The sequence below is a fragment of the Copadichromis virginalis genome, linkage group LG12, assembly GCF_057382275.1.
Source record: "Copadichromis virginalis isolate Kocher_CV1m ecotype Utaka linkage group LG12, C_Virginalis_male_GT1.1, whole genome shotgun sequence".
In the NCBI taxonomy this organism is placed as follows: Eukaryota; Metazoa; Chordata; class Actinopteri; order Cichliformes; family Cichlidae; genus Copadichromis; species Copadichromis virginalis.
The window spans coordinates 35,698,542-35,721,588 of record NC_140629.1 but is presented as its reverse complement, the minus strand read 5'-3'; the positions used below and the strand labels follow the sequence as shown (position 1 = coordinate 35,721,588).

At 41.4% G+C, this 23,047-nt stretch overlaps 1 protein-coding gene across 1 annotated transcript; it reads left to right on the top strand.

Annotated features, from left to right (window-relative positions):
- Window positions 1-196: 196 nt before the first annotated feature.
- On the top strand, window positions 197-22,907 carry hira (histone cell cycle regulator a). The gene is made up of 25 exons (XM_085476307.1): window positions 197-454; window positions 6,288-6,350; window positions 6,533-6,643; window positions 7,445-7,535; window positions 8,688-8,782; window positions 9,148-9,243; window positions 9,373-9,533; window positions 9,667-9,834; window positions 9,928-10,041; window positions 10,288-10,358; window positions 10,583-10,688; window positions 11,766-11,987; window positions 12,302-12,387; window positions 12,817-13,017; window positions 13,193-13,336; window positions 13,411-13,633; window positions 13,746-13,853; window positions 14,609-14,757; window positions 15,177-15,338; window positions 15,546-15,604; window positions 16,299-16,404; window positions 16,494-16,616; window positions 16,709-16,872; window positions 17,114-17,202; window positions 19,772-22,907. Exons 1-25 carry the CDS (start codon window positions 418-420, stop codon window positions 19,886-19,888), a joined length of 3,066 nt encoding a protein of 1,021 aa, XP_085332433.1. The 5' UTR covers window positions 197-417; the 3' UTR covers window positions 19,889-22,907.
- The last annotated feature ends 140 nt before the right edge of the window (window positions 22,908-23,047 follow it).

The following is a 23,047-nucleotide window of genomic DNA, read 5'->3' as shown; positions in this document are numbered from 1 at the left end:
GAGTTGATTTTCGGGTTTAACATTTGAGTATTTGCACTCGAAAAAATTAATAAGTAAAAAATCACAAATAATTATCTTTTGGTAGTTGTCTTCTATTTTAACTCTCCCCGTGGGTGTATTATGATATGTTGCCTGCACCCTCTTCCTGTCCGCGGTCAAAACTTACGGAAACACTTCCTGAGCTGCCTGGTGTTCGCCCGTTTGTCATCCGGGGCCGCCTGTCTGTTGCTGTCCGTTGGTCGACTCGGGGACTCGGGGATGCTGCGAGATGGGAGTTGAATCGCGCAATCAACAAAGTGTCGGACGGAGTTTGAGACAATAGGAGGGAGCTTTTCGTTAGTTTTCCCATGAACCGAAAGTGAGCGCTGGATGGATTTTTGTTTCGAAGGGATTTAAAATAAAATACCCGGGGTGAAAATGAAGCTGCTGAAGCCGAGCTGGGTGAGCCACAACGGTAAGCTTGTGCAGGAATCTGTTGGATCAAGTTGGGCTTTTGTTGTCGGAGGGGGGCGACTTGATAAGGACGCATGATGATGATGATGGTTATGGTGCTGGTGCACACTTGTTTGACTTGTTAGTCACTTAAAAGTCACTCACATGCTAAATCTAAGCCAACGTTTGGGCACTTGCATTTGGTGTTTGTGCCGTTGTCAGTGTCTCTGTGCTCAAAGTATATTTGTTTGCTAACCTTAGCTAGCTAGCTAGTTAGCCCCCCCGGCTAGTTCTGGTGTCCTGACGTTAGCTAACTTACCTGGCAGATGACCCGTGTCGAAGTTACTGCCTCGCAGTGACTTTTTGGGGTCAGATTTACTCACATCCCGTGGGATTTTTAACATTTTATTTGTGTGACGGCTTCACAGAAAGCTTAAAAAATAAACAAGTGTCTGCTGGGATAATTTTTAAGCTGTCAGTTTGGAAAGTTAACCGCCAGGGAAATGGCCTGAATTTAGGGTGCAGCTAACGACTGTTGTTAGTAGAGCACATTTTGCCCGTGAAATATTTGACATTTGGAAGACTCCAACAAAATTGCACAACAGCATCAATATAGAATGAAACCAAATGTATTAAATGTATAATTATATTAGCAGATGGATTCCAGCTGCTGATATGTTTACAAAGAAAACTGAGGAAATAATACTTTGTTTTTTTGTTTGTTTGTTTGTTTTTTAATTCAGCACTCAACGGGAGTTTCTTTGTAATCTTTAGACATACATTTTTGCACTGTTGCTAAAATAAAGCACGTACTCAGGGGTGCATACAGAGTGCACGGTTAGGTATGAACTTCAGCTTTAGTCACGTAGTACACAGTACTGTATCTTTTATAAATATCACTTTAAGTAATGAGAAGCTTGTAATAAGTCACAGTTTTTTATTGTACAGTAGCTTTTTTCAAATATATTCTAGCAATTATAACCTTATTTCAAATTGTGGTTTCTTAGGCAAAAAAGGCACCGAGTGTTAAGTAAGGGTGTATTGCATAGACTGTACACAGAAGGATGGATATGCCACACACTGGTTCTGTTCTGAAGCCTCACTATTAGTTCTTCGAAGAAGCTCAATGCATTGGCTTGACCATATCTGAATTAACAAGATAATTATCTAAAGAAAAAAAATTATCCCCAAGAGCCTCTATTGACTCGAACTTCGAGGAACAGCAATGACCCTGCTGCTTACTTTAATGTAATTTGGATTTCACTTTGAAATATAGGAAGATACTGCCATATTTGTCTCTTGTATTTAATTGCTCATTTCATTCAACTGATCCTAAAGAAACAGTGTGTGCATAACTTCACAGCAAGTCACATTATTTTTTTAGCTAAAAATAAAAAAGTATAAATTACATAGAAACCAGCTAATGATGATGTTTTTGAAATACTGTGTAATGTATAGGGATGGGTATCGTTTAGGTTTTATCCGGTACCGGTGCCAAACCGGTACTTTTGAAACGGTGCCGGTGCTTAAACCGGTGCTTAAAGAATGGAGAACACAAAATTGGTCCAAAAACCTCTCATGTTCAGCTGTTTTTTTGTAAAAAGATAACAATGTTAGCCTTTTCTGCAGCTATGGGGCATATATGGTATCACTCTTGGCTGGAAGCAGTGCTTAAAAAAAAACATAAACTTTGTCCAAAAACCTCTCATGTTTAACTGTTTTCCACTTTTTCTTTGGTCATTTTAGCCTTTTTGGCCAGGGTGAAGGGAGTATCTGCCATCAAACAAGAAGACAGCTGCATGTAGCTATGATGATGTTTGCTAGTTCACCTTACCTGCATTAATGTAATAACGTGGTTAGCCTACTCAACGTAAATTACACACGAACAACATTAAGCTACTCACGCAGAGAAGAACGGCTGCTGCTGCCATCATCATCCGTCATCATTTCTGCTACACTGGCAGGGCTAGGGGCCAGGACTCTCCTCTTCGTGTTTTTGGGGGATGTTGCTAACTCCGGGTCCGATAACAGGCACCACACCCGCAGTAGATGTGCTCGGTGGGAGGTCTCACAGCAAGCTATCAAATACGGCGCATTTCTCGGCTTTTAAAAAAAACGCTATGCGTCGCCAGGTGTTTCATCAGATTCGAGGTGTTACCTCCTTTGCACAGTATCACAGTATCAGCTTAAAGCACTTGTTGCAGGCTGCTGAGTTTGCATATTTTGCTGTGAAGTACAGCCAGACTTTTGACCGCTTCGCCTTGGTCATTTTTAATCTGTAGCTCTGCTCTAAAAGAACGTACGTACCTGGCCCCGCCTACTATCCTCAGAAACGTAAAATGATTGGCTAGAATCTAAAGTGTATCACAGCTCAGGAAAATAAAGCACCGAAATGTGCGCTGCTTTTCGGTCTGGTTATGTCAGAACCGGTGCCATCGTGGCACCGGATACCGGTACCCATCCCTAGTAATGTATCTCCATGGCTTAAAGGAAGAGTTAGGGAATTAGGTTATACTACCAAAGAGATTTTGGAGGATTTACCAGAAAGGTTTCCTTTCAGGAAAATCCTCGAGTGCATGTCGATTGTAAACCTGACAAGACACTGAAATACAGTCTCGGGTGTGGGCATGTACTAACATACTTGTGGAAAATCACAGAACAGTTGAGTAACTTTCCATAAGGCAGACTAAACAAAGCCTGGTAAAAAACAAACAGCTGAGGTCAATGCCATGTTCCTGTGTTATGTTGAAATGTGTCCAACATGCAGTGTGCTTGGAAAGTTTTCATTTACATGCTTTTTTGCATTTCAGGCGGATCTGTGCACAATACTTTGCAGCAACAAAGCAAAATAAGATTCAATGATGCAAAAAACCATCAATGTATTTTCACTTAAACAAGCAGCTGTTTTTTATGTGCATTAAAATTATATAAAAATTTAACAGTGCAAATGCAAATTCCTTGCTGACAGTTTAACCAAAAGGCATTTCCAGTGGAAATTGGCCGACATATCCTCAACATAACCATGTAGAATATCTACAAAACTTAAAAAGAGGTTATACACACACAATACGGTAATATTATGTTGAAGCACAGTATGTATCACTCCACGAGGCTCCTGCCTACGATAGCCGTAATGCTCTGACAATCCATCAAGCGGTGCGGCTTCGTAGCTTAGCAAAGTTGTACTAAAACATTTGACAGATTTTCGAGCGCCGTGTACCACATACAATCATTTCGAGGTCAGTAAACACAACCAGAATTCATACATAAGGCACACGGGATTATAAGGGGCACTGTAGATTTTTCCAAAAAACACAGTAATAACGACGGCCTGCTAGCATGCTCTACCAAAAATAGTGCTTTGTTTTGTATCTGACGGACGAAAGCTAAACCAGTTCCACACCACTGAAGTTGCAGCATTTTTACAAACCAATACTGGTTCATCTTTTTCATTCAATGATCCGCTTTTGCCCTTCTCATTCTCCGTCGCCGCCATGCTTTTTCCACCATGTGCATATGAAAACAAAGGCACTGTGAATGCACGTTTTACTAGAGCAGGGCGATATGGCCAAAAATATTTATCACGATATATATTTTAAAATTTGCGATAACGATATAACTGACGATATAATTGATGCGAGACAAAATACAACTCCACAACATTACTAGCGCAAAAAGACAACCTTCCATTTATTTTCACTTAAACAAGAAGCTGGTTTTTATGTACATTAAAGCTTTATAAAAATTTAACAGTGCAAATGCAAATTCCTTGCTGAAAGTTTAACCAAAAGGCATTTCCAGTAGAAATGGGCTGACATATCCTGAGCATAACCATGTATAATATCCACTGAAGTAAAAAAGAGGTGCTTTGCAACATTAAACTGCAGTGTGCAGTACGTATTTTTCGGACCATAAGGTGCACGGGATTATAAGGCACATTAAGCGAAACAAAGCAGTCAGATAAATCAAACTTTATTAAACTCATTCTTCTTGCTTCCTCCACTTCTGTACCATTGATTCATTAATGTTGAATTCTCTGGCAGCTGCTTTATTCCCATGTTGTTGCAGTATATTAATGACTAACCTTGTATTGTGGATGGATTATCTCAGTTGTTCTCCTGACTGAAGTTTGCTCCGTTTACAGCATCCTGCCATGCGATTGCATTTGTCTCTAACTATCAGGAACTTTAGCGTTAACTTTTATAAGTGGAAAAGTGTTAGTGTTCGTCCTCCAGCTTCACTGTTTATGTTATGCTAACATAGCTGTGTCGCTAGCGATCACGTAGCACATCATTATGTACCAGCTAGCCCAACTTCAGTAACCCTACAAACGTCACTGCTGTTTAGTTTCCTGTCTTCATTTATGTTGGAAGTGATAGCAGAGCTGTACGTTTGAATTTTTTCAGAAATCTCTCAGTCAGAACATGCTATATCATGCTTGGGTAACTAGCGAAACTAGCGAGCTAACTTCCGCTAGCTTCCTGCTAACTTCTAACTCCGTTAAATGTAATAAATTTTGTTTTCATGGATGCCTGGAAGTCAAACTTCATAGTTACACCTGGTAAAGCAGCAATGCTGATCGTTTTATTAAAGATGAAAGAATTTAGACAGTTTTTAACTCTCAGTGATGCTGCAGTGTTCGTTTGACCTGAAGCATACGGCGTTTAGGACCCAGATTACTCCCAGATTTAAGAGCATCTTAGTCTGACAATGATAACGACGGCCGCTTGCATGTTCTGCAAAAAAATGTGCTTTGTCGTGTATCTGACGGACAAACACCAAACCAGTTCCACATCACTGAAGTTGCACCTTTTTTACAAACCAATTCTGGTTCATCTGTTTCACTCAACAATCGGCCATGTGCGTATGAAAACAAAGGCACTGCGCATGCGCGTTTTACTCATATTCTATCGCGATATTTCATTTTCCTATCGTTGCCTAACATTATACCGGTATTACCGTGAACGGTATAATATGGCCCAGCCCTACGTTTTACCCATACTCTATCGCGATATTTCATTTTCTTATCGTTGCCAAGCATTATACCGGTATTACCGTGAACGGTATGATATGGCCCAGCCCTAGCCTCCATAACTTAAAATATAAGAAGTTTGCCGTGATCAGCAGTCTTCTTAGAGCTGCCTACCCAACCAAACTGAGTAACTGAGGATGAAAGGCCTTTGTCAGACCAGATATTCAAGAGCCCAGCTGTCACAATCAATTAGGATCTAGATTTCCTTTGTAGAGCTTGCAGGGTACTAATCAGGCCTCTGGGGTGAAGTGTCAATTAACCAGCAACCATAGACGCCATTAGTTTTTAAAGGTAATCAGAAGTCATCTCATTAGTGCCATCACTACAACATGGTGTGGTGCAGCATCATGCTGTGGGCATATTAGTGAGACAATTTAGGAGAGAGTGTAGCAGTGTTAAGCTTCAGATGTCAACCCAAAGCATATCGCCAAGAAAGTATTTCCAGGAAGTCGTTGTTATCAGATGTGCTTTAGCCATGTACTGAGCAAACGCTCTGAATACCCTTGTCAATGGAAAATGTCAGTGCTGTCATTTAACACACTAGAAAACCTGTTTTGGCTTGTGACTGTGGGACATGTGTGTGCTGTATGGATTGGTGTAAAAATTATGAGTTTGGATCAGCAAAATGCGGAAAACTTAAAAGGTTTTGTAAACTTTCCAGATGCACTCTGGTGTCTTTCCTTTTAGTTACTCCTTTATTTCCTCCAGTTTTCTCAGTATCTCTAGGTTATCTGTGTACAATATCAGTCTGCAGTTTTTGTGTTCTTTAGATCTATTAAAATTGAGATGACTGATATTAAATGTTGATTTTTGTGTTTCTCAGGTAAACCCATATTTTCAGTTGACATCCACCCTGATGGAACAAAATTTGCAACTGGTGGCCAAGGTAAAACCAACAACTGCTAAAATGAAAGTTTCTCCCTTTAGGATAATTTTTAAGCAACAGCTTAGTATTCTAACTGATGGAAAGTTACAGCTGGGTTCAGGTTTACTTTCCAGCTTAGAAAAATTCTCCCTGTTGCTCCTTGTGAAGGTGTTTCATGTTTAAAATACTTGGATTGTTTCCAGGGGAGGATTCGGGGAAGGTGATGATCTGGAACATGGCGCCGGTCCTCAGAGAGGAGGATGAGAAGAACGAGAATATTTCTAAAATGCTTTGCCAGATGGACAATCACTTAGGTAATCAAAGTCTGTATATATGGTTGGTTAATGAGTGTGCTTGTTCTCTAGGTCATTTTTTCCCCTTAATTAAACTTAAGGGTTACTTATGGTCTCTAACGATAGCTCCACACTGTGTGTATATGTAATTTTCTTTAATTAATTAGTTTTTTAACAGTTATTGAAAGCTGCACAAATAAACATCTGATGCATGTAGACTGTACTGCAATACCAACATGCACAGCTGTTATCATTTCCTTGACAAGAGGTCATTTAAATTGATGAAATAGAGTAAAAAAATAAAAATGCTCATTAAGTAAAAATGTAAATCAGATACAACAAATCCGACGTATAAAGCTGAATATAACACAACAAGGGGGTCAGTGAGTAAAAATGTTAGTTAAATACTATAAGATAAGTCTGAAAGAGTTCAAGATGTATTCAGAATGTGATTTGAATAAAAAAGAACTAAGGAAAAGTAACCATTTAAAAAAATAAGTAGACCTTTTACACTATGAAAAAAGAAAGAAAGGAAATCTATAACTATAAACCCATCTGACTAAAACGTTCGGAAACGTTGACCTTGGATGGATGGAGATAACAGCGGCAGGAAATTAAAATCACTTCGCCTTCCATGAACTGCCACTGACATAAATTGCTGCTGTGTTCAGTGACCTAATAACAAGCAGCCATATTTAATAATGAGAGCATCTTGATCTGCAGGTGCTGTTATTGTCCACCCTACCAGCCTCCTCAGCACTAATCCATACAAACTGTATTTATAGCCTCAGTGAGCAGAAGTGTTTGTGTGTGTCTCTGCAGCCTGTGTGAACTGTGTGCGCTGGTCCAACAATGGGCTGTATCTGGCCTCTGGAGGAGACGACAAGCTGGTCATGGTGTGGAAGAGAGCTGCGTATGTATACACACAGTCACTCGCTCAATATGATAAACAGCATTCACTATCTGTCAAGAAACGTCTGGAAAGACAGCCAAACAAGGACGTTTCCATGGTGACTGAGCTGAAAGCAGAATGGGAAACTTTTTGTGTCAGCGTGAACGCACACTAGATTGTGTGTGTGTGATAGGCGGCAATTTTACGGCTTTCCACAGTGCATTATATTACAACGATCTACACTTTAATAAACTTGCATCAATATTATTTATTTATCCTATTCTATTTTTTTGTTCTAGTAACACCAGCATGCTGTTCAATGGTCAATCATATGAGTCACTGTTGTAAACTAGGGCTGTTTAATTAAGCCAAAAAACCAAAAATCTACTATTTTTGTAACCTTAATAATTCTGCAGCACCATGATCCAAAAATTGCCAGTGGTATGCTACTGCTGGAGTTGGGGCATATGCAGATTCTACAGCTGTCAGCTACTGTTGGATGATGTGCTGCTGCTGATGGATGGTATACAGCTATAATCGGTGTATTCCACAGCTCCAGGAGAGGCATGCCACTGGCCACTTTTGGATCTTGACACACTGTTTCCTACACATATACTTTACTTGGGTGGGCCACCGACGGCAGAACGGTCACATAAATATATCTAAATATATTTTGGACCTAATTTTAGCTTTTATTTATTTATTTTGCTGCATGAATAAAAATAACACCAGAGTGTAACTAAGACTGCCAGAGGGGGTTTTTGGACAGACTTCGACATCCTATACTGCAGCTGGTAGCTCTTCTCTGGAAATTTGCTTCCAAGCTGGACAACCAGAATAACCAGAACTTGCAGTAGGTTGATACCTCGTTCAGTTGCTGGTATATGTTACTCACACGAAGTGCTCTTGTTGCCAAAAGCCATAAAATATGATTATTACACAAGTATTTTTTGTAACAAAGTCTATATTTATTATTCTTTGCTGCTTTAAAGTATGTCCCAGTTCTTTCTCTGTGTATGAACTGACTGGATGCATGCTATCCCTTTCCTGCTAGTTCAAGCTAACTTCCTCTCACTGATGTTTTCTGGTGAATCTCCATTGTTGATAATTATGTCAGCATTCACATTTGCTGCTTTTTAATTTTGTCTGTCTGTGTGTTTCTTTTCCCTGTAGGTTCATCGGTCCCAGCACGGTGTTTGGGTCAAGCAGCAAGTTGGCCAATGTGGAGCAGTGGAGGTGTGTCACAATCCTGAGGAACCACACTGGAGGTAATAGACTCAGAAAATGCACAGAGAAGTTGCAGATGTTCACAGATACTGAACATCTGCACACATCCACCAACCTGGCTAGTTAAAGAGCCTCTGTTCATTGTGTGTGTTCTCGAGGTCTAACAGCTGTGTGGTTAAATGTTTAAAAACAAAAGAATTTCCTGAAACAAGACGATGAATAAATCATAAAAACAAAAATAAAGTGGAAAAATATTTCAGATAATAGCCAGATTTTTTTCCCCTTCAACATTCAGTACATTACTTGGTAAATTTCTTTCTTTAAATCCCCTTTGACATATTAATGTCAAAAAAAGAAAAGTGTCACACCATTGTCATCATTTGTTATCATTGTGCTGTGTTTGCAGATGTGATGGACGTGGCGTGGTCTCCTCGTGACGTGTGGCTGGCCTCCTGCAGTGTGGATAACACCATTGTGATCTGGAACGCTCGCAAATTTCCAGGTAAAGTTTAACCACAGCTCAGCCTCTGGAAAATAGAAAATGCTCATATTTACAAAAGTCTTTTGTTTTTAACTGAGAGGGAAAAAACACTTTCTGCACACTCTGCAACTGTCTTAATGATCTATTCAGAGATGATCACTACTCTGCGAGGACACACTGGCCTGGTGAAAGGCCTCACATGGGATCCAGTGGGGAAATACATCGCCTCCCAGGCTGACGACCACAGTCTGAAAGTGTGGCGGACGGTGGACTGGCAGATGGATGCAAACATCACCAAACCTTTCAGTGAGGTACAGAAACACTCACTCTCGCTTTGATTGGAACCCACTGAATACATTGTGTGTTTCCACTAATTGATTTAGGTTTTGATTTTATTTTGTCATCACAGTTTAAGGGATTTTTCTCTTTCTGTCTCACTCTCAGTGCGGTGGGACGACCCACGTCCTGCGTCTGTCCTGGTCTCCAGACGGTCAGTATCTTGTGTCGGCTCATGCAATGAACAACTCCGGCCCCACCGCTCAGATTGTGGAGAGAGATGGCTGGAAGACTAATATGGACTTTGTGGGCCACCGTAAAGCTGTCACTGTGGTGGTGAGGATGTGCTAGCAACATGTTCAGCCAGTAAATCTATATTTAAACAAAAGAAAAGCTACTTATTGATGCGTCTGGTTTCTGTTCCTACAGAAATTCAACCCAAAGATTTTCAAGAAGAAGCAGAAGAACGGCAGCTCTCCGAAGCCCAGCTGTCCGTACTGCTGCTGCGCTGTTGGCAGCAAAGACCGATCGCTCTCCGTCTGGGTCAGTAAAAAACCCACAGTTTTAAAGTTTAAAATAATGATAGTAAAACATAAAAGTTAGTACTCTCATTCCTTAGTCAAGCTGCAGTTTTCCTGGCTTATTGATGTGATGACATGTACATTAATAACCAAGTGAGGGCAGTTTTTCCAGTTCAGTGGTTTCTCACCAGGAATCGCCAAACCCAGTTTTAGTAGCTGTTTGGGAGGATATAAAAAAATAAAGTCTCTCTCGCTCTCTCTGCTCCAGCTCACCTCACTGAAGCGCCCTCTTGTGGTCATCCATGATCTTTTCGATAAATCCATTATGGACATTTCCTGGTGAGTGAAGACATTGTGGGCTGTCACATTCTGCAGTCTCTCTTATTCTAAGTCCACCGCCCTGACATCAGATATCTGACTTCAGATATCATTTTTAATGTCTCAGTGTGTGGATGCTTTTTTACCTGCACCCTTCTCTGTTTGCATACAGGTGTTTTGTGTAGGCTTATTAAACATTACTGGTGGTGATAAATGTCTGAGTTTGATATGTATGTGTGTATCAGGACATTGACGGGTCTGGGGATGTTGGTTTGTTCGATGGATGGCACAGTCGCCTATTTGGACTTCTCCCTGGATGAACTGGGAGACCCGCTGAATGAAGAGGAGAAGGTAAGAAGCATCAAGGCATCACTGAAATTGTGACTGTATGTTTACAACTAGTCCTGTGTACACTTAAGACCTGTGTCATATATATTCTACTACAATGGTAGATGCTCATGTTAAACATAGCTAGAGTTTCAAATAATGAGGTCAGCTTGTGTACAAGGATATCATGTAGGTCAAGTCTCAAGCTTTGAATGCTTGGTTTCAGATGGTGTTTTCCGCTCTTGGCTGTGTTTTATGACATATGGGGGATATCCCAAATGTGGTCATCTCAGGCACATGGCTCTGCCGGTGTGTGGAGAAATCTGCCCCACTTACTGTTTAATTTTGGTTGTGAGTTGCAGCCAATCAGGAGAAAGTAGGTTTAGAGAATAAGGAGCTAAGACGGCTTGTTTCAAACAGAAGATGAACTGAGGGATAGAGACCAAGGCCCTGTGTAAGATTAGTAAGGTTTATTTTAAGTGCAGACTATGCAAAGCTATTCCAGTAGACTATAACAATAAATATATGGAGCTGGAAAAAACGAGGTCCAATTTAAACATTTTTTTGGAGCCTGAGTAAGTGCCCAGGAGTGTTGACCATCTGAGCAGCTTGCCTTATGTACTGTCTTTCTTTACTTGTGGGGAGTAATTTAGGAGCCCAGTAAGATAAATAAAGATTATTTGAACTGTGCCTCATACAGATCTACTCTAGTAGAGTGCAGCAATGAAAACGTAGAGCTGAAAATATGTACTGCTGATATATTTAAAGTCAAAGTCTTCTCCTGATCTTTTATTTATTTAGCTAATAATAAACTCTAAACCAGCTAACAAATACAAAGTTTTATTTAAACCACATAACAAAGTTGTCCCTTCTCATCTTGTTTTTCATTCTTAGAAGTAGAGAAAAGTAATCAGTGAATGAAAAATGCACCACATGAGGCCCAGACTCTGCTTTATGTATAATTATTGGTTGACATCTTTATATTCCAGGTTTTTATTGCTAAGCAGTTTAACAGATTTTTTAAATTTTGTTGGTGGTTCTTGCTTAAATAAGGTTTCTTCCCTCCTAGAAAACTTTTCTTTTTCTTCTTGTGACAAATAGAACAGTATCCATCAGAACATCTACGGTAAGAGTCTGGCTATAACCAGCACCGAGGCTCAGCTCTCCACCACCATCATCGAGAACCCCGAGATTCTCAAATACCAACAGGAGCGGCAGAACTCTGCCCAGGCCAACTCAGGACCAGGTGCTGCTGCACCTGAATCCTCAGCACCCAAACTCAACAGTGTGATGAACGGGGAGTCTCTGGAGGACATCAGGAAGGTAGATGGAGCAGCCATCTATAATAAATGAAATTAAGGGGGGAAAAAATGCTTACATAGTTCTGGGAGGTGCTTCCTGGAAGCATATCAGAAACCTGATAATTATATTTTCATTGGGTTTTTGGAAAACTGTTAGAGTAGAGACAAAATACATTAGAAATCAAAGTCCAACACAGTTTAAAATATACTAATACTTATGTTTTTTATATATATATATTAATGTTTTAAACTTTTAATTTTCCAAAGCTGTCAAAACATCCTTTTTATATCTGTGCAGCGTAAATTTCTTGGATGCTTTATTCTCTCATCTGGCAGAATCTTTTGAAGAAGCAGGTGGAGACGAGAACAGCAGATGGCAGAAGAAGAATCACACCGCTCTGCATTGCTCAGCTGGACACGGGGTAGGAAGGCATGAAACACACTCCGGTGAACAAGATGGCTGATCTCACAAAAATAGCTGGTAGATCATGTTTGGACTCCAAAGATGGCGGCTGGACTGATTACAGGTTTCTTCTGTGCCATCAAAGCTACAGCAACACAATAAGAGAAGAGCTTGAAGTGTCAAATCTTTGGTTTTGAGTCCACACAAGTTCAAAGACTCCTCTCAGTCTGAACCGGATCTAGATTTAATTAACAGTTGAAACAGGGGGCTATTGTTGCGTGTTTTAACAACATAGAAGCCACGTGGTGCAAACTGAAGATGATTCTGGTCCACAGAGCTAATGCAATGTAGAAAAAGTGATGGTTAAAGTTAGTTATTGTTGTATAAAAGTAATAATAATGTTAACCAGATGAAGAGTAGAAGATCACAGGCCCTTTTCTCTCTGCAGGGATTTCTCTCCGGCTTTGTTCAACAGTGTTCCCATCCTGCCCTCGGGCTCATCCATGTCCAGCCAGCTCACCCCCCAGCTCAGCTCCGACTCCAGCCCAGGACAGGCCTCTTCTATGGGGCTTAAGCCCACACACGACCCCATGCTTACCTCACCTCCTCCCAACAACACTGCTAAGCCAATGGAGGACAACAATGATGGGTATGGAGATCACAGATAGGGAATTTTTGCTGTTGTTTTCTGTTTTACCCTCTCTGTGTTGTCTTTTTCATACTTTAAATTCCCAAACCTCCCACTTCCTCTTCCCAGTCGTTTACATGGCGCTTGGTTTTCTCATTCCCGCCTTCACTTGTCTTTCTCATTATCTTCGTCCTAGTGTCAAATCCAGTCTGCTGCTCACCTCTGCCTCCAAGATTGAGCCAATGAAAGCTTTGGACTCCAGGTTTACAGAGAGGTCAAAGGCCACACCAGGCGTGACAGCCGCCATTTCGTCCACAGCTGGACTCACACCGTTAGACAGGTGAGTAACTGTGCAAGTGAAGAACATCAAACACAAAAACAGAACACAGAGACATATCTGATGTCCTGTTCTAGCAACAGGCCGAAAGACGGTGTCACCGCCCAGAAGGAGGCAAAAACCAAAGAAGAGACCAGCAGTGACAGCGAGGATAAGATGGCTGCCATCAACAAGAACCTGACATTTGGCAAGAGGAAACCAGAGCTGCTGCTGGATGGAAGAGAGGTGCTGGAGAAGAGGAAGAAGGGACGGCCCAGGAAAGACAAGATGGCTGCTTCCATGGCCCAGCCTTTCACTCAGGTAGAGGGACATGTGGATGATCTGAAGCCTGAAAATCTGTTATTTTAAGCTCTTTGGGTGCAGCTAAAATAGGTTAACCAAGTGTGCTTTTCTACTTATCTCGTCATAACAGATAACTCCTCCCGCGGAACAGGAGCCCAGCAGGGTTGTAGCTCCTCCAGCTCCTGTCGCTGTTCTCAAACTACCAACACCAAGTACACAGAAGGCCTTCAGTCTGCAGGTAACACACCGTCTGTCATCTCTTTGGTTTGGACTTTAAGTGTTTAGTGTGTTTATCCAGCTGGAAGATGTATTGTACTTTTATAACCACCTTAATTGACAGTTTTTCACCTCGAATTATATCTGTTTGCATCCCCCATCTGATCTCTCACAAGCTCTACGGTTTGGCTTTGGGTCTTTCTTTTTATTTCTTTGCTAAGTTTGTTCTCTTGTTCTTCTAGCTAAGGTCGTCGTTGTTCTCTGCCTGCTTTTTTTTTTTGTCTTTTTCTTCTTTTTAGTGTTTCCACTGTGTGGCTACTCATTTTGTAGCTTTTTTTTCTTAAGCCCACGTCTCAGAGGTAGAAATTCTTATTTTAGTTCAAGCCTGTTTGTTTGTTTTGTTTATATCTATTAATAAATAGCCATCAGCACTTTAGAAAGCCTTCTCTGGCTTCCTCCTTGGACACTTATCGTTTCAGTTTCTTCAGTTAGAAATTCTCCCTTTTCTGTTTGAGCAGTGTCGTCTTCTCCCTTGTCTTGAAACATCAGCTTTGGTGGATTTGTAATTGATGAAGGCGATGCTCCATACATTATCGAGAGTGTTTGTTGTGCAGCTTATGCTTCTTCCTGCTCGTTTTTGAACATGAAAGTTGTTGTTGTTGTTTTTTTGTTTTTGTATTTGTGGTCGCTTGTTTTCCTTTGTTTCTCTTTTGATTTCTATGTTGTTGTACTTTTTTAACATGTTCAAAATAAAGATTAAATTCAAATTCAATTCAGGTGAGCATGGAGCCCTCAGTGTTCCTGGAGGTGGAGAATGAGGTGTCCATGGTTGCAGGTTCGAAGCTCAGCCAGCTGCGATGCTCCAGAGACGGACGAGACTGGAACACGCTCCTGCCCAGCTCTGTGGTCGTTGCTGCAGGCAGCAGGTAGGAGGCGCTGCTGATTTTTCATACAGACAGAATCTCTGTTTATACTTGAATTGATTTACTTTCACTTTTTGATGTGACTTGGAAAAAAAACTAGTAGCTTCAGAACTTAAAAGGTCAGGGACTAAAGCTAAAATAGACATTTAAGTAAAGTAACGCAGATTCATTGCCGAAATTACATGCAGAATATTTTTTATGTGTGCAGTCATCCTCTAAACTCCCAGTTGGAGGAGGGAAAGTCTTCGAGGTATCACTGAAAAGTGGAGGATATTCCCACACAGTGCTACTGATTTTAATTTAGGCCACACTGTTATGAAATGAAAACATCAGCAGGTCTACCAAAGACAGAAAATGTAAAAAAAAAAAAATGAATTAACAGCACAAAATCTGGTCTTCCTAATTCTCCTCCACTCCCTCAGTGACATCCTTGCAGTCGCCTGTGAGGACAGGATGTTGTCAGTCTTCTCTTCCTGTGGGCGGCGACTCCTTCCTGCCATTCAGCTAGGCACGCCTGCGTCTGCCTTACACTGCTCTGCCCACTACGTCATGGTTCTGACCGCTGGAGCGACTTTGTCCGTGTGGTCAGTGTTCAGCTGCTCTGTTTGATTTGAATTGCTTGGGAGCTTTTGTTGCATTTTTTTATCTTTGATCTCTGAGGTAAAACTAGTTTTACAGAGATGCCTACGCATTTAGAAACTGCATTAATTTACACTGGTAGTATTTAATGAATATTTGTCTTTATTCTAAAATCTTTGCTCTTTGTAATAATTCATTTTTTGTTTCTGCAGGGATGTTCAGAAACAGAAGGCTCTGGTCAAGAACGAGTCTCTGCTGACTGTTTTGTCTGGTGAGTCATCGCCACAGCTGATATCTACTCACATCAAAACAAGCTTGACCGATAAAACAGCAGAGAGATGTAGTGAGGTGCACTGTGTAGCGAGACTAATGTGTTAATGGGTATATTTAGAGTTAAAGCTGCTTATCTAACGCTAAACTGACTAATGCTGAACACATAACCTGCTCCAGAGAAGTCATATTCAGAGTTTTGTTTAGAATGTATACTTTCATTGATATTTATTTTAAATGTGCAGTCTGTTGAGCTGTGCCTTACTGACGAAATTTGCATGCACCCAGTTGGTTATGAGGAAAACAAATATTATGCTTGATTCTAATCTGCTGCCAATTCTGTTTTACACTGCTGGCCTTGCAGCTAGTGGAACAAAAGTATTTAAAAATGAGTTCATTAGTAGGCCATTTTACACTGAGAATATAAAATCAGTAGCGTTTCACCAAAAGCTGAAAGTATTAGCCCATGACCACCATGAAGCTGTGGGACAGAGGCAGACCCACCTGTTATCTCTCACTGGGGTTTTTAGGGTTTGTAGCGCCGGCTAACAGAGGGAACGTGTGGTTATGTCCAACTTGCTTCACTGCACTCTCCAGGCCAGATTTGATTTGATTATATAATGACTCAGGTGATTATTAATAAGTGAATCGAGCCGTGTTATTCTCCATGAAAACTACTTTGTTTGTGTCTTCAGGTGCTGACACTACAGTGTCCCAGTCTCTGCTGACTCAGCAGGGAGTTCCAGTCATTGGACTGTCCAACGGGAAGTCGTACTGCTTCAGCTCCTCTCTGGAGACATGGTGAGAAACACTATGGAAGTACTCACTGTACTCACAGATGAATAATGAACCAATGGATTTGACAGCTGTGATTAAACCATCTCTCTCAGGACTCTGATAGCAGATAAAAGTGACTCTCTGGTTCAGTGTGCTGACTTCAGGAGCTGCCTGCCTAGCCACGATACACCGGTGTCCTCTGGGCCTCTGGCTGTCATGCAGGGACGCAACCTCAAGTATGTCTTTAATATTAATCTGCACTTCTCATCTTCAGTAATATAAAATGTAATAAAGAAAGTCAATAAAAAAGTCTCGGTGCTCCCCGCAGTGCCGGTCGGCTGGCTTCCCGCCTCTCCTCCACCCCTCACCACCTGCAGCAGAGCATGACGCTGGCCTTCCTGGAGAATCAGCTGGCGTCTGCTTTGACTCTGCAGTCAGCACAGGAGTATCGCTACTGGCTGCTCATCTATGCCCGTTTCCTCGTCAATGAAGGTACCAAACTTTCAGCTGAAGGGACAAACATCAGTTTTGAGTATTGCAGATGTGTTCTGATAGAAAATGAGAAATGGTGGAAACTAAAACAACCTAGGTGCTTTCAGAAAATTTGGACTCAATTGTCTGATTGAACAGGCGGCAACTGTAGAAAAGCAAGCTTGCACAGTGTCATATGTAGTACACAAGCCTTATATAAACAACTCTTATATTTCATATATTTTTCTGTTTTTCCTTCCAGGCTCAGAGTATCGCCTCAGAGAACTCTGCAAGGAGCTCCTGGGTCCTGTCCACAAATCAGCGGCTACATCCTGGGAGCCCACCACACTGGTACGACAACAAAAATCAGTCTCTTCCTCTTGATTTTGTCTTTTCAAATCAAATCAAATCAAATCACTTTTATTGTCACATCACATGTGCAGGTACATTGGTACAGTAAATGTGAGTGAAATTCTTGTGTGCGAGCTTCACAAGCAACAGAGTTGTGCAAAATACAATAATGTAAACAAGCAAAATACAAGAATGGCTACATCTGAAACTAATAAATATATGTACAATATATAATAGTGTATGCATTTCTGGATGTGTATACTAAATATTTTTCTGTGTGTGTGTGTGTGTGTGTACATATTTTACAAATTAAATAGAGTAAACAATAAATAAAATGTATAAAATATACAGAGTTGAGACATGTGCAAAACAGTGGCGTTACTGTACAGTATGGAGTGCATAATGTTAAAGTTCCAGCAGTGAAGCTGAGGTGTCTATGAAGTGTTCAGCAGTCTGATGGCCTGGTGGAAAAAGCTGTCTCTCAGTCTGCTGGTACGGGACCGGATGCTGCAGAACCTCCTTCCTGATGGAAGTAGTCTGAACAGTTTATGGCTGGGGTGACTGGAGTCCTTGATGATCCTCCCCGCTTTCCTCAGGCAGCGCTTCCTGTAGATGTCTTGGAGGGAGGGAAGCTCACCTCCAATTATCCGTTCAGAGCACCGCACTACTCGCTGGAGAGCTTTGCAGTTGTAGGCGGTGCTGTTGCCATACCAGGTGGTGATGCATCCAGTGAGGATGCTCTCAATGGCACAGTGATAGAAGGTCCTGAGGATGCGGGGGCTCATGCCGAATCTTTTCAGTCTCCTGAGAAAGAAGAGGCGCTGCTGCGCCTTCTTCACTGTTTTGTTTGTGTGTACTGACCACGTAAGATCCTCAGCCAGATGTACACCAAGGAACCGGAAGCTGCTCACTCTCTCCACAGCAGCGCCGTTGATGGTGATGGGGGTGTGTACTTCTCTGCACCTCCGGAAGTCCACTATCAACTCCTTTGTCTTTGCGACGTTGAGGGTGAGATGGTTGTCTTGACACCAGTGGGTCAGGGCGCTGACCTCCTCCCTGTAAGCCGTCTCATCACTGTTGGTGATAAGACCCACCACTGTAGTGTCGTCCGCAAACTTCACAATGATGTTGGAGCTGTTAGTGGCTGTGCAGTCGTAGGTGTAGAGTGAGTACAGGAGAGGGCTCAGTACACACCCCTGTGGAGCACCAGTGTTCAGTGTGACGGGGGATGAGGTGATGCTGCCCAGTCTGACCACTTGGCGTCTGTCAGACAGGAAGCTAAGGATCCAGCTGCAGAGGGAGCTGCTCAGTCCTAGATCCTGCAGTTTCCTGTCCAGCTTCGAGGGAACGATGGTATTGAATGCTGAGCTGTAATCTACAAACAGCATCCTCACATACGTGTCTCTCTTCTCCAGGTGTGACAGGGCAGTGTGTAGTGTCAGGGCTATGGCATCATCAGTGGACCTGTTGTGGCGGTACGCGAACTGTAGAGGGTCCAGTGAGTCGGGTAGTGCAGAGCAGATGAAGTCCCTGACCAGCTTCTCGAAGCATTTGCTTACGATGGGGGTCAGGGCTACAGGTCGCCAGTCGTTCAATGAGGAGATGGTGGAGGATTTGGGTACAGGGACGATGGTGGCCATTTTGAAGCAGGCTGGGACTACAGACAGAGAGAGGGAAAGGTTGAAGATGTGTGTGAACACTCCAGCCAGCTGAGCCGCGCATGACTTGACTTTTAACATGATCCAAAGTCCACTGAATATTAACAGCTTTTATTAGTATAGTCACTACAAAATGTGACATGAAACACAGCTTTTACTAAATAGTAAGTGAAGCACAGAACAGCTTTGTCTTTAAAGGGTTTATTTAGATGTTTGAGACAAGTTAGCCGAGGTGCAGTTTGGACGTGGGCTAAATGTCAGATTAGTTGAAAGTTTGCACTTATAAACTGCACCAGGATCTGTTTCTGACAGCCTAATATTTTATCTTTGGTTGTGAGAAACAATTTCAGAGATTTGATTGGTATTAGTGGAGTCAAACTGAAAATAGTGAAAATACTACAAATACGGTAGTGAGGTGATCAGCAGATGTTCAGACAGTGGAAGCTGGAGCTGATCAGCATCTGCTGTCTCTCATTAGACTGTATTGCTTCACTGTGTCTGTGCTGTTGGTGTCTTTTGAACTTTTTTGATGGACTGCCTCATTAATATTATGTAGAATTTTGAAATTGATACCATAGGTGTGTCTGCTCGGAGGCTGAGGGGTAACACTGGCAGCCGCTCGTATTTTTTATTTTATTTTAGTATTTGAGATTGCTACTTTGTTTTGATCATTTACTCATTTCCCAGAATCTCTGATACACATTACTGGTAAGTATGCTTGGATGATATAAACCAAAATTATCTGAACTAAAGAACACTTTGTAACGACTGCGCGCACGCTGTAAACAATGTCACTTCTGCAAGATGACAGTTCTGATTTCTTCCATATTTTTGCTTCTTTTTGCACACAAAGAGGAAAAGATGAGTCGCTTCGTCTTCACACGTTCACTGTTTGACTTGTGTGTTTTTAGGGTCTACGTAAGCGTGAGCTGCTGCGGGAGGTCTTACCCGTCATCGGTGAAAACCTTCGGTTCCAGAGACTGTTCACTGAGTACCAGGATCAGCTGGAGTTGCTGCGCAACAAATAGCACGCGCTGCTACGCAGACAGAAACTGACACAAACACACACGGACTTAAAACAGTTCGGTTTGCCTCGGCTCAGCTCCGGTAAACTTTGACTGCTTTCTTCAACTTGAAACGCTGCTCTGGCTCAGACCTGAAAAACACGACCTGGGTGTCTTCTGAGAACTTTAACATCAGCCGGTCCTCAGCTTTTTGAGCGCTGGGACTTTTCAGTGCTGTCGTTCACCAGACAGTTTTTTTTTTCTTTCTGGTTTTCAGTTTCAATTCTCCTCTCCTGTCTTTATTCCTTCTAAATGTGATCTTTTTGACCTATGCACCTCTTGCCCTCCTAATCATGAACCTAGAAAAGGTAACTCAAGGGAGATGGTGATAGAAACGGTCGTCAGGTGCAGCATCAGCAGCTGTATGGAATCATTCTCAGAGGTCTTGGAGAGAGATCAGAGGTAAAATGTAAAGAGAAATGTAAATTAGAACAGATTTATAGGAGCAATATGCTTGCACCAAAGTGATGCCAATTTAGTGAGAAATAGTCTCTCACCTGCATCTGCCAGGTGAAGGAAATGAAGGGCATCCAGACTACGGATCAGCTGGGTTTTTACAGGTTGGTATTCCCGAGTGTACCGTTATCTTTAAAATCAGCAGTTCTCATACCAAAATGCGAAAAGGGTGGTAAAATGCAAGGCCATGACTGAAATGCAGGATTGTTGTCTGTGAAATAAAATTGGAAAATTGAAAAAAGAATTTGTGCACAAACATTAAGCAGAAATTTATGTAAGCACTAAACTAGGGCTATCTGTGAGTCTGCACCTTCGATTGGTGCATTCGCCATTCCTTGGTCCTCCCTCGACTGAATGAGCTTTTACATTCTGTAATCTCTCCACAGTGTAGCTCCATTCTTAGCTATTTAAAATAGATTTTGTTTGTAAAAGGATAATCCTTCACTTCTGCAGAGATGGGCTGGCGCATCTAGATGAAGGTGATTTTAAAAAAGTCATCGCCCTACAGAGAATAGGATCTGGTGCAACTGGGAAACAACGTCTGACGCTACGACTGATCATTAGGCTAAACCAGTATCACATCTCAGAATCTCTGGCTGCACTAAAATCATCGTAAACACAAATTCAGACAAAATAAAGTTCTTAAAAAATGAACGAGACACCAGATGGTTTAGGGCATTGCAGGAATCCCTGGTAGATGTGCAATAGTTGTACATCGGTACAAGCTCTTGGTGCTAGACATTGTTTGTAAACTGTTAGTGCCGAGTGTTACAGGTTGAGAGAAAGAATCAGCTTATGGAATCAAAATTTCTTCATTATTTTTTAACTGTTTTCTCAACACAAGACACGTTTTAGAGTGTTGAGAAAATGGTTCTGTTTTCAGGCCGGCCTTAGTCATTGCACGGTGTTATACGGTGGCTGCATGAATCATAATGCACAATATTAAATTAACCCAACAGTAGGCCTTTCAGACATGGGTAACATGGCTGACTTACCAGTCTCTTACAGTAATGGCACTCTGTCATTCGTAGGGCACTTTTACACTTTAACTGTGGCGTCAGACAGACTTACTGACAGCGGTGAAAAAATGCAAAGTGATGGGATGTGCAAGAAATATGTCATAGTTGCAAAAGTCTTGACGCACATGTGGTAACAAGTATTTTTGGTATTATCTCCAAATCTAACCCACAGACCGTATAAAAGATGTATGCCGTTAAAGCTGCAGTCTAATATTGGCCACCAGAGGGCGATAAAGAGTTCTAGTCCTTTGGGAAAGCTTCCCTTATACTTGACCTCTGTAAAAACTTTGCTGGTGAGTTAAAGGTCTCAGTCAATCATTTCAGGTCTTCGTCAACATCAAGATTATTTTGTAAGTTTAGCTTATGATTTCACAGTTGTTTGGTTTTTGCTCGTCATACCCAGTTTCAAAACACCAAGATGGCAACAGCGAAAAAGCTTCTCTCGAATCTTCAAATTGTGACCACAGAAGAATGTTTTCATGTAGAAAACTGTAATAATGATGCTGTCATACAAGTTCTGCTTTTTTTGTTTGTTTAGTTTGTTTTGTTTTCTGTCATGTGTGATCTGTCCAAATTTTGAAGTGACAAATTTTTCCTCTGTCCAGGCGAGCAACATTGCTGGCCCACTTCAGTCTAAAAGTGACCAGTTTGCGGGCTCAGAATGATGGAAATGGATAGAGGCTAATCACAGATAAAAAATCTCTTAACTTGCATGTCCAGAGTAGCTGCAGGGTTTTATTTTTCTGAACTCCACCAAAAATGGTTCTGGATTTGTCAGATAATTATGTCTTATATTTGAAATCATGTGGACATTTCAGGAGACCAGACTCGGTGAAATGTTCTGTATATGTGTTTTTTTTTTCCCACTTGGTTTGTAAATAAGCTGAACTCAGAAACACAACCAGAGCCGATAAAGGCTCCGATTTCTCTCGATTTCTCTTCACATTTCTCTGCTGCTGTGCAAGAATCACTGCTTTCAATTCAGGATTAAGGAGGGAAAATTGTTTTCTGATATCCATTAACTTGACATTTGACCCAAAGGTCAAGAAACCCAGTGACACATTAATGAAGTTCATTTACCTTAATAGTACGTGTGTTTAGCCTTTTGTTAGTCTGCAGCAACATTAATGCACTCCTCTGCCTGCTCTGTGTGATCACACAGGAAGCTTGTTTAGTGTTATATTTCACTTCTGAGTGTGGTAAGCAGCACAGAGGAATCCCTTTTACTTAACACCCCCCTTTTTATTTTTTCTTCTTCTTTTTTTTTTTTTTTTTTTTTTTATCTGTACAGAACTTCCTTCCTTATTTGTTTCATTTCTTTTTGTTGTTGTTTTTTCGGGGGGTTTTTCGCTGTCAGTCATTTTTAAATGTTTCTACAAGACGTTTTGTTTGATTTGTTTTCAATTTGTATAAGAAAAAGAAAAAATAACCAGAGACAAGCTGAAGTTTTTGCTTTGGAAAAAAAAGAGGAAAGATTAAACAAATGAGGAACAGTTGTGGCTTGTTAATTTCCTGTGTGGTATTGCTTCATTTTGTGTTCGTGTGTGTTACTGGCTCTCAAGTAATGGGTCCTGATGCTGATAATTCCCAACCAGATTTCAGCTAATGTTCCCCCACAGCTCGGAATCCCATCATCAACACCACTTTC